The sequence below is a fragment of the Macrobrachium nipponense genome, chromosome 1, assembly GCF_015104395.2.
Source record: "Macrobrachium nipponense isolate FS-2020 chromosome 1, ASM1510439v2, whole genome shotgun sequence".
NCBI lineage: Eukaryota > Metazoa > Arthropoda > Malacostraca > Decapoda > Palaemonidae > Macrobrachium > Macrobrachium nipponense.
The window spans coordinates 94,726,500-94,741,217 of NC_087200.1; the positions used below are offsets into that span (position 1 = coordinate 94,726,500).

The window sequence follows — 14,718 nt, forward strand, 5'->3', positions numbered from 1 at the left end:
TGGTTGAGAAGATGGATGAAAAGTTGGGATCGATGATGAGTAATGTGCAAGAGATGATGAAGGAAATGATGAAAGAGTTTTTTGGAGAGGGAGCTGTCGGAAGTAGGTCTCCTGGGTCTTGTGACAGGAAAAACTTGAGCAGAAGGATAAGAAGGGAGTTGAAAGTAAGAAAAGGGCTAGGGGAAAGAAGATTAGTAAGAATGATGGGCAGGATAAGAAATGGACGGATGAAGATGAAAAAAGAGCTGAGTGTAAGGTACAAGTTGAGAGTGATTCGGATAGTGGTAAATGGCAACACGTAGGTAGGAAGAAGAAGGGTAAGAAGAGTATGACTAAAAGTAAGGATGTAAGTATGGAAGTAGACTCACTGTAATCAGAAAAGGGTAAGAATGATCAGGATGGAACTAGCGGAAGTGAGAGTGAGCAAGAAGTACGAAAAGCTGTGTATATGAGAGAGGTACCCCAATGTGCAAGGTATGAGGAATGTGGTAGTAGGGACGCAGAGGACTTTTTTAGGGAGTATGAGAAATATTGCATGGCTAAGTATGGGGATAATAGGAGAGTTTAGGTTAGAGAGTTAGGGGACTTCTTGACAGGGTTCTTGTTAGACATGTATAAGATGATGATGATGACTATAGATGTGTCGTATGAAAGTCTTAAAAATAGGATTATGGAACAGGCTAGGAGGGTAAAGAGTAGTGTGAGGTATAAAAGGAAAAATGATTTTGAAGAGGCCAAAATGAATGTTGGTGAGTCATTGTCTTTCTATGTATGCCGATTGGAGACATTAGCTAAGAAAAAGTTTGGAGACGAGGGAATAAATGAGTGTAAGGAGTTAGTGAGGAAGTTGTTAGCGACTGTGCCTGAGAGTGTGTATGAGTTTATGAATCTGAAACATAAGGAGAAAATGGAATGGACGAATGAGAGGTTACCGTGGAATGATATTTCACAGATAGTTGGGGATTACAAGCTAGATAGGTGTATGAAAGAGAGTAGAAGTGTTAGCGCTAGGAACGAAGTATATGAGAGTGTGCCTGAATTTACGAGTGGTTGATATGAGCCTTAAAGCAGGCAATGTGAGTGTGGTGAAATCTAAGAGAGATAGAAGTGCAAGTGTTGGAAGCTTAGGGTCAGTTAGCTGTGAGCAATAGCAGAAGTGTTATAGATGTGGGAAATCAAGGCATAAAAAGAATGAATGTCAGTGGGCGTTAGGAGCTTGTTTCTGGTGCGGGAAGACGGGTCACTGGGTTAGTGAGTGTCAGAGAGATAGGGACATTAAGTGTTATATGTGTGGGCAAACAGGGCATATAGCTAGTGGATGTCAGGGTACCTGTACAAACGTGGTTTGCGGCAACTGTGGAAAGAATGGGCATTATGCTAGGATGAATAAAGAACAGTGTGCGAAGTGTGCTGAATGTGGAATGGAAGGTCCTGTAGCAAGTGTGTGTAGGCAAAAGAGGATGAATCAGGCTGGAAATATTGGAAATTAGGTGTAGAGGATTCAGTTGGGTGGTTCCTCTAGCGTGCAGCAGTATGTTCAGGAGATTGCGATAAGTAATTGGTTGAAAGTGAATAAGTATGAGCAGAGTGTCAGTGAACAAATGGGTCTGAGAGATCGGCAATTAGTGTTGGTAGAGTATGGAAGAAAGCGGAAGAGTGAAGAGAAAGGAAATGGAAGGAAGAAGCATGAACTACATGATAAGGGTGTTAGTGTTAGATTACAAATGGTTGATAAGGCATGAAGTACGTATGACTTTGAGGGAATGAATGATACTTACAGTGTGTGTGGGTTTGAATTGACAGGGATAAGTGAGATTTCAGTGGGAAGGGAACCGAGTAGTAAGGAAGTAGTTGATAGTATGGATGAATCTTTGCAAGAGGATTACAGAAGTATGGATGAACTGAGTGGTTTGGTAGCAGAAATAAGGGAGATATTGGGACCAGAGCTAGAAGGTGTACATGAGGTAGTGAATGAGATTTGGGAGGATAGTAGTGAGGGAGATAATGGGAATCTGAATGAAAGTGGTTTAGAAGAAGTGAATGACAATGTAGCTGAGAGAGTGTATGAGGGTCCTCAAACAAGATCTGGAGGGCCTGCATCCGAGCATCCTTGGGTGCTATGAAAGGATTTAGTGTGGGTGTTGTGAGTGTAAGGAGACATTGTCAAATGTAATGGGTGAGGTAATATGGAGGAGTGATATAGTAGTTACATTTGACAAAGTCTTCGAGGGTTGTGTGTGTGTGAGAGAGAGAGAGAGAGAGCGTCGTTGGATTGTTTGTAGTTGTCAGGAATAAATAAGAATTAAAGTGTTTTCAGGTGTTTGATGTGTCTGTTCGTGTCTGGTATTGCTGTATGGTAGTGTGTAAGTGTGTATGTGTTTTTCTGAAGAATGTGAGTGAGCGAGCTATCGAGATAGAGAGAGAGAAAGGTAAGTGGTGGATGGGTAGTTAGCGATGGTTTGCTTGTTGGGCGATCGTTTTGGGTTGTCTGCTGGCGCGGTTCCCGGGTCAGTCAGTCAGTCAGTTTGTGATGAGCAATCGTAGAGGATAGTGTATGGTTGTTGTGTGTGTGTCTGTCTGGTTGTTGTTGAGCTAAAGAGTGTCTGTTGTATTGACTTTGTGTTTTGATGTTTGTGAACTGTTTGTTGGAGACAGTATTGGCAGTTGTTTGTATATTGATTTGTCAAGTTGTCTTTGATGTTGTTTGTGCAGTGAGTCGTTGAGTTTCTGAGTTGTATCATTTGTTGTGTTGTTTTCTTGGTGTTGGTATTTGTTTGCGTAGCGAGTGTTATGTTTTTTTGAGTTCTTGTATGGTTTTGGTGCTTGTCTGTCTTAGTGTATTGAATTCAGCAGTTGTGTCTCGACAACTGTACCCAGTGGACGGCACAACGTCTCGCCCTTAGAGTCTCGAGTCTAAGGTGACTACATATGTTTGTGTTTTGTGTGTTCTGTGTCTCGTTAAGCCAATTGTCCTGCGTAATTAGTAGTGTAGAGGGGAAAGTGTAGCTGGGGGAACTATTTCTCAGCCGTGTTCGATAAAGTAAATGTGGTGATATCCTGTTGCTTGCTTTGCTTTGCTTGTGATCCCGCCACAATACTAATAAAAACTACGAGCAATACTAATCACAACTAATAGACAGTGTTAAAGACAGCTTCTTCTTTAAATAATCAAGATTATCAGTTTATTGTAAAGTACATTTGGCCTTGTAAACTTTGATGTAAGGTTACTCTCACAAGACTAAACTATTCTATTCATAGTACTTACAAATGTCCGCAGCGAATCAGTAAACGTCAGAACACTTCTCCAAGTCCTTTGGACCAAGTAAAACGTACACAAAGGCTCTGTACAAAATAATTCACAAAATATTACTTCGTATGAGACTTCTTAACACTTCTTGACGCCCTTTCACGAACAACAACTGGAGCTGAAATGACCATCGTAACAGCCTAAAGAGGCATTTACCTATGCAATAGCACACCCCTATCAGCTTTCCAGCTTCACTGCTATCGTTTCTGAATTTTCTTATCTTTTTTATCTTTTTTTAAATAAGACATAGAGAGTACACAATTACCTTTATTCTATTACTGAAGTCGTTGTAACTTACTTGAGATTCAATATATAACATAAAAATGTCAGGCAACTTCACGATATTTTGTGGCTTTAGCACATTCTTTGGAATCAAAAGAAAATTGTTAATTTGTCCTTGAATTCGTCAACAAGTTTTTTCTCTAATAAATGATCGTTAATATTCATGTATACAATATTCTTTCCACCCAGATTACTCATTATATATAGATATATAATATATATATATATATATATATATATATATATATATATATATGCTATCGTTTCTGAATTTTCTTATCTTTTTTATCTTTTTTGAAATAAGACATAGAGAGTACACAATTACCTTTATTCTATTACTGAAGTCGTTGTAACTTACTTGAGATTCAATATATAACATAAAAATGTCAGGCAACTTCACGATATTTTGTGGCTTTAGCACATTCGTTTGGAATCAAAAGAAAATTGTTAATTTGTCCTTGAATTCGTCAACAAGTTTTTTCTCTAATAAATGATCGGTAATATTCATGTATGCAATATTCTTTCCACCCAGATTACTCATATATATATATATATATATATATATATATATATATATATATATATATATATACTACATACATAATATACACACACACACACACACACACACACCATGCGATGTAGGACGTGCAAAAATAATAATCGAGGAAACGTTTAACTCAGGTGTATTCTTATTAGCCTCACAGGTGGCCTTTATTGTAATTATCACGTTAACTATGCCAGCGCCCCATCGGACGGCAGGTTACATTGTTATTGACACTACATGGTGACACACGTCTTTGTGTGGCCGCGGGACTGATTGCGGGGCACTGGGCACTCGTCTGACCCTGTCTGTGCTGTATGGGACCAGCTAATGAACTGATTTAACCGCTGGTGCGGCCTCTGTTTCAAATGCCCCCTTCACACGGCATCGTTATGCAAGAAGCTGGTTGGTTATTCTGGCTCCTTAAGCACAAACGCCAATCAAGAAGGGATATAGAGATGCGTTGCACTCCTTCGAACTCCCCAAGCCACGCCAACTTGAAACGTCTTTGGCAGTTGACTTATGTTGTTACACATACACACAGTATCACTTATAACGGTTTCACGGGACTTCAGAATATACAAGGAGAGGGCATATTCAAAACTATATCGATTCAGCTTATCTGTCTATCTATCTATCTATCTATATCTACATATATATATATATATATATATATATAATACATATTATATATATATCTATATATATATATATATATATATACATATATATATATACTATATATATATATATATATATATATATAATGAGCAAACTGGGAGGAAAGAATATTGTATACACGAATATTAACGATCATTTATTAGAGAACAATTTGTCGACGAATTCAGGGACAAATTAACAATATTTCTTTTGATTCCAAATAACGCGCTAAAGCCACAAAATGTCGTGGAGTTGCCTGACATTTTTATGTTATATATTGAATCTCAAGTAAGTTACAACGACTTCAGTAAAAGAACAAAGGTGATTGTGTACTCTATGTCTTATTTAAAAAAAGAAAAAAAGATAAGAAAGTTCAGAAAACGATAACAGCCAAGCTGGAAAGCTGATAGGGGTGTGCCATTGCATATATATATTTTGTAGCACTGCTACAACGCCATCCACCAGTCAGTTTCTACAGTTTATAGTGACAGAAAAATTAAGTGAGGTGGAGTTTAATTCAGTAAAAAAAATTTATTATGAATACGGTGAGGTTTTACACATACATACATGCATATATATATATATATATATATATACTATATATATATAGATATATACATATATAATGTTGGAATTAGTGTGAAGAACCATGACCATAGGAAATTATTGCGGTCTTGCCCCGGCTTTTTGTGACGACGATCTCCGCAATATCCCTGTAGCATGAAGACGGTGTGATGTTATTTTAAAGGCGTCAACTTTTGATTTCGTCAGCTGCTTTTGAGTTACAAGAATAATTATATCTTGCTGATGGAAAGGTGTGAACTGGAACTTTGTTTTTAGAGCAGAAAGACTGTTTCGTTATTTTACAAGAATTTTCATACAAGAATTTTCAGTGCCTGTCGATATGTTCTGGCTGTGGCTGTAACTAGCGTAGCCTTATGTATTTCTCGGTGTATTAAACTTTCAATTTGGACCTTAATCTTTACAACCTAAACTAACAGGTAATGAAATTTATGTAAACCTATCCGACAGGAAGTCTGGTAGTCGTCAAATATATATTTTCGTGGTGAAGAATGTTCACATTTCTAATAATGAGTGGTAGTTCACTGCATAATTTGATTTTATACTTCAGAATCTTTTATAGTACTTTTTTTAATCCCTTAACGCTAGTATGTATTGGTATTTCTATTTCATTTAATAAATTAAGCATTTTTTCATATATTATTGTCATCCTAGGATAGTTAAATCTCCTTTGAGAAAGAAAGTAGTATAAAAAAACTGTTAATAAAAGGGTATTACCAGGGAACTGTCAGTTTTCATGAATAACTGTGCGTCGACGTTCGAATCTGCTAGAAAGATGGTTAAGGAAAATTGAACTGCTCAGTATCATGATGATTGTATGCTAAATTAGCAAATTTAATTACTTACACTTGCTACGATGCCTTTAAGCTGTAATAATCGAGGCCAGAGCCTGAAACGTGATACGTATAGAACTCTTAGAATTCTTGTCCTTGTGAAATTGCATAACTTACTTTATCCTCTGATGCTGGAACGTGTATCCCGTAAAGTTATTCGTTTTCTTGTCACGTTGGGAGGAGCCTGTCGCAGCATGGTTCTATAATTTTGGTTAATTTACCTTTGTTGCCTATGTTGTCTCAACGTCAAAGGAAATGGCTGAAATGAATGTCACTCGTAAACAGCTGAGGCGTGACAAACAGATCCCTTTAAAGAAGGTATCAGTTATCCACTACACAAAATCAAATCCCTTTACTTTTGTAAAGTTTATTTCAACACTGTTGCTAAAGCATCCTCAATAAATAGTGTTTATATTGTGATAAATGGGTGAACCCAAAGTCTGTTAACTTGTAGTACTTTGTGTTCACTGTGTAGTTTGAAGTCTGACCACCTATAGCCAATGCAACATCCACCTGAGTGTCAACCCTGTGCTGATGGTAAGACATTGCCTACCACTGGTCTAAGACATGGACGAAGTAAGTCACGACTGTTATTCTCTTCATAAGCAATACGATGAACTAAAGTCTCTTGTATCTAATATCTTGACACATAGCTACCAAGATATAGAAAACTCAATTTGAAGGTATCATGAGTATTTAACCCGGCTTCAATCCTCTTAACAGTTAAATAACAGAACTTGTCTGACTACAGAGACTACCGATTCCATCACCACTGGCCAAATGGATCGAGGAATAGAAGGTGGAATGAAACAGAACCATAAAAACAGCGACCATCGTCTTAATGTACCTCTAGACGGTGAAATAAAAAAATGTCATTATATTAAATGTATGTACTGGAACATTTGAACGTTACACTGATTATAACTGAACACTTTCACATAACGTTAAACTACCTACTTATTCGTTATTCACATACATACTCGAAATACTATTTAATGCTAATTGATAGCCTGGACCTGGAAGCGTGAAGAGCCTTAGTTAAAAAAAAAAACTACGGCAAATCCAAAGGATAATTTCCTGACCAGTCAATTACTAAGCAATTCGTGTTTCACTACTTTCTTTAAGGCAACATCTTATTTGGTGATTGTTAAACGAACGCGAATCCATCAAGAGTTTATATTTACAATTTCTCTCAAGAAAATATATTGCAACGCAAACCTTCATCTGAGCGAAGGCAAGTTCAAGGTTGAACGATTGCTTTCTGGGGCTTCCTCTCCCGTAATGCCCAGGGAAACCCTTTCTCGCTTTCGGCCTGGTTTTTTTATACCCTTGGGAATCGCCCAGCCAGCTTACCTTCACATACAAGCACGGTACAGGGTCACGGACAATTTTTTTTTTTCTTTTTTTTGCGAGTCTTTGTGTGAGCGGGCGAGCGTGCAATCAATATCCCTCTTCTCTTGAAGTCGTGCATTTAAACAGGTCTTCACTGTTTAGCAGATATGAAATGGAAGTCCCTATGCTTATCATAAATGTGCTTATATTCTAAAATCTGCGGCAGAAAAGAAAAAAATGCACCATTGAAATATTTTTACACGCAGCATGAAGACATGAATAAATGAAGTGAGCCAATCAAGGAAAATAAGAAGACCTCGATGACATGCTTACGAGAAGAGACTTCTTTCCGGGAGGTCCATTTCATGTCTTCATCAAAGTGTGTTGACGAAAAGCATGTTAGGAGGAGGAGGAGGAGGAGGAGGAGGGGAGGAGGAGGAGGAGGAGTAGGAGGAGGAGGAGGAGGAGGAGGAGGTCACTTGCATAAGGAAACTTCCAAAAGGGGAAAGCAGACCATCACACTCCAGGCTCGAACCCAAATTACCATGACTTATTTCAGAATTAAAACATAAGCCCTAAGAAACTGTTTAAAAAAGAACTCGGTCCCTTTTCTTAATTCCTCGAAATGACTCTTTTAAGTACTACTGGCGTTAATTGGTAGTTAATTGGTAGTAGTTGTAAATTGTGTTAAAAAGAGAAATAAACGCAGACAAAAAATGCATGACAACGATTTTTCTATCAGCTGTATGTAATTTAGTGGTTCTGTTATTCCTTGAAAATAAATTGGTATCGCTGAGTTTCCATTAATTTAACAAGACATCAACCTTATAAAAAGTTACTCTGAATCAGCTGTTTTCCCAGACAGTCAGACCTCATCTTCACAAAGGCGTCAGCTCCCTGACGGGTATAAAAACTTGCGGAGATGCGTTCATTGCATAATCCGTCTACAGTGGATCCAGCGTCATGCTTCCAGAAACCAGTAACTGTTGCCTCAATCTAAATTTCCTTCGCTCAGGCAAACAGCTTATTTCAAAATGTCACTGGTCAAAATGTTTAAATATTCTGGATGGTTACTTTTAACATAAACGTGTTCTTATTCCATGGCATATGTCCGGTTATTTGTAGTATCACTTCAAACAGTTGAAGGCAAATAGAATTATATATAACTTGTCTTTTATCCTTGGGCATTTAAACTTGTAATCTTACGCCCTTGCGATGATGAGTTAGCTAAGTGTCTCGGTAGAAAAAGCTGTCTTAAATATTTCCTGCTTTCATAAACTTTAATATCTCACCGTCTTTTACTGCGTCTTTTGGTATTTTCTTTATTGTAAAATAAGAAAAAGTGCTAAAATGTATGCATCAGATGATAACACAGAGTAGGAAATACAGTATTTGTATTTGTCTTGTATAAGTACATAATTCTCTTATCAACTTCTAACAAACGACATTAATTTTAAGAAAAACTAAACACTTTTTAAAATTATTCATAAAATTTTTCACTTGCGTTTAGCTTTCCTTCAATACCAAGTATTGGTATTCATTGCAAAATGCATTACTTGATTCCTTTCTAGAATGCAGAGGCCAAAAGGTGGTTATTCCCTTTCGGATGACACCGTTTGAAATACGCTTTTTGCAAAATACCTATTAGAAGATCGCTTCCATGTACAGAGACTTTTGAAAGGTACCATCACCTTTAAGATATATAATCTTAAATGAGGATATCATATATCTTGGGGCTTACATTTAATGATTTTAAGCGGCTCTCTTCTCAACTCGTAGAAGAACAAGGTTCAAAAACAGCAGAAATGGTTTCCACTTTAATTCTCAGAGAACGGCACCATATATTGTATTCTTCTGAATTTTTCTTTGTATATTTCTTTCGATCGTTCCAGTATTGACCTGATAAAGTCTGCAGATGGAAATGACTTTCTGTCTGAATATATCTATTTTATTAGGGATGGTCATTCAAGTTCCTGTTACTAATAGTCACGCATACCACACACACACAGACTCTCTTTCTCACAAACAATGTGTATATATAATATATATACAAGTTCTCTCTGTATGTATGTATGTATGTATGTATGTATGTATATATAATATATATATATATATATATATATATATATATATATATATATGTGTGTGTGTGTGTGTGTGTGTGTGTGTCCGAACAAATTAATAACGGAATGTGGACTGCATTCTCCTTTCCCAGTAAACTTATTCCACATGTAAAGTTTGACACGTTTTTTGGAGACAACTCATAAGCTGAAGATGAAGAAAGCTTAACCCTCTGGATTTAGCTGTCTAAGGTAAACGCCCACCCAAGAACGCACACAAAGGGTATAAATGCCCAAGCAGAAAGGGAGGCAAGCACGGCCCTTCCTGGGCATCACAACAGACGTTCAAAGGAAAACAGCTTGCAACCATGAACTCCCTCAGATCAATCGTAGGTTTAATTTGCTCTATCAATTTTCGTAAAAGAAATTCATATAGATTGAAACTAATCACTTGATTTACTTTCTTACTAATATTCCCAGCCATTGTGCTGAGTTAAATTAGAATATTAACATGAATTCCTTAGTTATACTCTAATTTCTCATATTCACGAATTTCCTTAAAACCATTGCGAAAAGGAACTTGACGATACACGTTTACCTATAACATAAAGGTAAGGTTAAAAAGATAGATAAAGAGATATACCATTGTAACGTTCATTCACAAATACCTCCAAACAACTGATCCCTCTGAATACAGGTTGTGGTCGCCATTCTCATGACTCTGGTTTACTCCACTTCCGCATTCCATGAACCTGGCGATTGACTATGGATTGGGAGGTGGATTCGGTGGAATAGGCCATGGATTGGGAGGAGGATTTGATCATGGATTAGGTGGTGGATTCGGCGGTGTGTCTATAATCCGGTAAGCTATTATTATTTCATTGCAAATTCTCATTTTACTACTAAATAGTTCATATCGATAGATGAACATATTTCTGAATTTAAAAATCCAATTATTTTCATGGAATTTTACTAAACTAGTTACAGTATAAGATAGAATGAGTGAATTAATAAGCCGTGAAAGGCATGGATAAAAAAATTAATTAAATTACAATTACGTCATATCTGTGAGACTAATTCCCCTTTTTTGTTACATCACAGACCTGTGGTAAAGAAAGTCGTTACCGTCAGCAAAGGAATCGGACACGGAGGATTTGGAGGACTTGGAGGATTCGGAGGACGTTATGGTGGCTATGGATGGTAACATTGCAGATGTTAAAACTAATAAAAAGGCAATAAGCTCATTTAATTCCATTTAAATGATTTTCTTTATCCTAGTATCAGAAAGTGAAAACCAATGGTAGAAAATATTGTCGTTACAAGAAACTCAATCCTAAATAGTTAAAAGCATATGTCATTATGGGAATGAGTGTATGTAAACCTTAACTAGATAAAGACCATAACTCAAAATGACCAAATGGGAGTAGCAACTGCTTAAAAAGAGACAAAAGGATAAAGAATCTTTTTTTCATTCGATCATCCACAAAATAATATCAGACATACTATATAGAATTTTTCAGCCACTTCTACTGATTTTTTAAGGGATCAAAAATCAATACATGATTTTCAATACGTGCTGGATGTAAACGTTAAATTTCACCTCAAAATTCGGACCACTTGGGGTCCGTGAATTCTTACCTATTTCGTATCATGTGAAAGCGATTTCACAATTAAGAGAATTCAACATTATGTGATACAAAATTATCTGACGGCTATAATATTTTAGAATGAATCAATCCGGTATAAAATTGGATGGAAAATCTATTCAGATTTTGAAAAAGATAGCAGAGACCTATGAATAATTTCCAAATTAATTTTCTTTAATATGACTTCTATCGGTAGTCAGACACTGATGCAAAATACGATCAAATTTACCTTTTCAGAAGCTAGTAATACACGCAAGCAATGAATCGTGAAAGCTGTACAAGATCTTCCGCTGATCGTAATTGGTTATTCCATAACCTCTTAAAATTCCCAAAACATTACTGAGAAAACTTATGACTGGATGATATAAGTTTAAGATTGGCTGTCTGAAGTCTGGAAATTTTTTACTGGAACTTCCAAACAAAGATTATATAATGGGAGCCTTTCCCGTAGGCATTCACACTTGTTGAGAATCCTACGCCCTTGGGACGATGAACTGGGTGACTGTCTCAGTTAAGGAAAAAAATTAATTGGGAGTAACACCTTTACTATAACCTCGTCTTGATGATTTCCTGTTTTCATTAGGAGAGTGTAGTGTTACAATCTACCGTAGCTTTTGGCTTTCTTGAGAGAATAAAAATCGACTAACATGCATGGAGCAGAGAATAATAGATATATTGAATATTTGTTAATGTCTCATTTATAAGTATGTAATTTAATTTTATATAATATATATATATATATTATTATACATTTTATAATTATATATAATTTAATTATTATTATATATATATATATATATGCATAATGTATATATATATCTATATAATATATATAAATAATATATATTATATTATATATATAGATATATTATGCATATGTATATTATATATAATATATATATAATATATATATATTATGCATATGTTATATATATATATATATATATGTGTGTGTAGTGTATCATATATATAGAATTATATATAATATATATATAATTATACAAGATATAATAATATTATTATATAATTATATATATATATATACAACCGTATTGTAAATTACATTAGAAATTTTTATATTTTCAAAGGGGTTTCTTTTTATTTTCATTTAAAACTAAAAAATTAAAAAAAAAAGGGGATCTTTTGAGCTGCCCCCCCCAATCCATTGAGTGATGGTCCCCTATAAGACGCTTTTTGTCAAAAGGCGACACCATCTGAAGTATACCAATCGCAAAATTCATGTCAGGAGATTGCTTATATGCAAAGGACGTTTGGGAAGTTGCCATATTTTCTTTCAACAGTACGCATTTACGGTATTTAGACTTTTCATGATGTCTATTGCTTTCTTGATGCATGCAGATGGTGAGGTATTTTTGTTTACGTATATCAATTTAAGTAAGGCTGATTGTCCAAGTTCCTAATCAGTAATATATATATATATATATATATATATATATATATATATATATATATATATATATATATATATATATATATATATATTATAATATATAATTTATATATATACATTATGTGTGCATGCAATGCAATTAAAGGAGCCCATAAAAACATCAAAGGATAAAAAGTTTATAGCTATATTTCATAGACACGATCTGTCTCCTTCACTAAGCAGGTAATGAATGAAATAAGAGTTACAGAGCACTGGTATCCACACCAATAAAGGAATATTCCAGAGACTGATGATAAGCTATCACCAAGTGTGACGTAGCAGCTGACTTCTGGAATATTCCTTCATTGCTCTTTAACTTATTTCATTCATTATCTACGTGTTCAGGGAGACTGACAGCGTTTCCTATATACCGCTATAACTTTCTATCCTTTTGGTGTTTTTATGGACTCCTTTCATTATATATATATATATATATATATATATATATATATATATATATATATATATATATATATATATATACACACATACGTAAATATGTGTGTATATAATGTGTGTGTGCAAAGCTAAAAATGTAATATACTACAATCTCATTTCCGTGTAAAAGTTTGATACGTTTTCTGGATTAGAAAACAACTTCTAAATTACGAAAGAATGGTTTTGACTCTAGATTCAGCTCGTCAGTGAAGGTCACCTGGGATACGCCCACCCAAGGATGCAGTCAGTGGGTATATATACCCGAGGAAAGCAACGACGGCACAGCACTGCTTCAGCATCACAACAGACGTCCCAATCCTCCAACCATGAACGCCATTCGCTCAATCGTAGGTTTATTTTGCTCCATTCACTTTCACAAAAGAAATGCCTGCGATTAACTGCAACACCCCAGTTTATTCATTATTTTGTGTACACTCCCAACCAATATGTTGTCTTAAAGAAAGAATACTAATATTAATCTCTCACTTATAATTATTAGATATCAGTTTCATCTGTCAAAGCAGTTTATTCAACGAATTTCCTTAACACAATTGTGTAAAGAATAATAGTGATACATTTTTGTATTTGAAATTACATAAAAAGCCGGTTAAAAGAAACCTAGAGGGAAACATCATTGCAATCTTCACTATCATGTAACTCCATACATCTGATCCCTCTCCATTTTGTCTCTGGATGCAGGTTGTGGTCGCCATTCTGATGGCTCTGGTTTACTCCACTTCCGCATTCCCTGAACCTGGTGGTATTGGCTATGGATTGGGAGGTGGATTCGGTGGGATAGGCCATGGACTGGGAGGAGGATTTGGCCACGGATTAGGAGGAGGATTTGGTCATGGATTAGGTGGAGGATTCGGCGGAGTCTCTATAGTCCGGTAAGCTATCAATATTTCTCTTCCAAATTTTCCTTTCATTATAAAATACTTTGGATAATTGACAAATACTGTTCTCAATTACAAAGTCCAATAATTTTCATAGAATTAGACTGATCTAAATAAGAATACAAAATAGAATTATAGAATGAATAATTTAAGTAACAGCTAAAGGCATAATTATAAAATTACATCATTCAAGTTTACGGAATTCTTCATTACCATGTCAGGTTAAATTCTAATTCCCTTTTTCCGTTACATCACAGACCTGCGGTAAAGAAAGTCGTTACCGTCAGCAAAGGAATCGGACACGGAGGATTTGGAGGACTTGGAGGATTCGGAGGACTAGGAGGATTTGGAGGAATTGGAGGATTTGGAGGACGTTATGGTGGCTATGGATGGTAACATAGCAAATAATAAATCAAATAAATGCGTAATAAACTAATATGAATCCATTTTAATGCTTTTCTTTATCCTAATAGCAAAAACTGAAAATCAGTGGTAGAAAATATTGTCAGTAAAGCAAACTGTTCATGAAGAAACTTGTATCCCATTCCCTTATTAAAATGGGTGCATCTCATCCTTAACTAAATAAGTTGAAAAAATATCCTTATCAGAATGCAAACGTTGATAAAAATCATTCTTTTTTATTCATGAGCAAATAGAATATTTCACAACATACCATCTTGAATTTTTC

General features: G+C 35.5%; 1 protein-coding gene across 1 annotated transcript; it reads left to right on the forward strand.

Moving 5' to 3' along the window:
- Nucleotides 1-13,402: 13,402 nt before the first annotated feature.
- Nucleotides 13,403-14,476, forward strand: LOC135220243 (neuropeptide-like protein 28). Its single transcript, XM_064257510.1, has 3 exons — nt 13,403-13,481; nt 13,834-14,024; nt 14,288-14,476. The coding sequence occupies exons 1-3, from the start codon at nt 13,461-13,463 to the stop codon at nt 14,424-14,426; spliced, it is 351 nt and encodes a 116-aa protein (XP_064113580.1). The 5' UTR covers nt 13,403-13,460; the 3' UTR covers nt 14,427-14,476.
- Nucleotides 14,477-14,718: the final 242 nt, after the last annotated feature.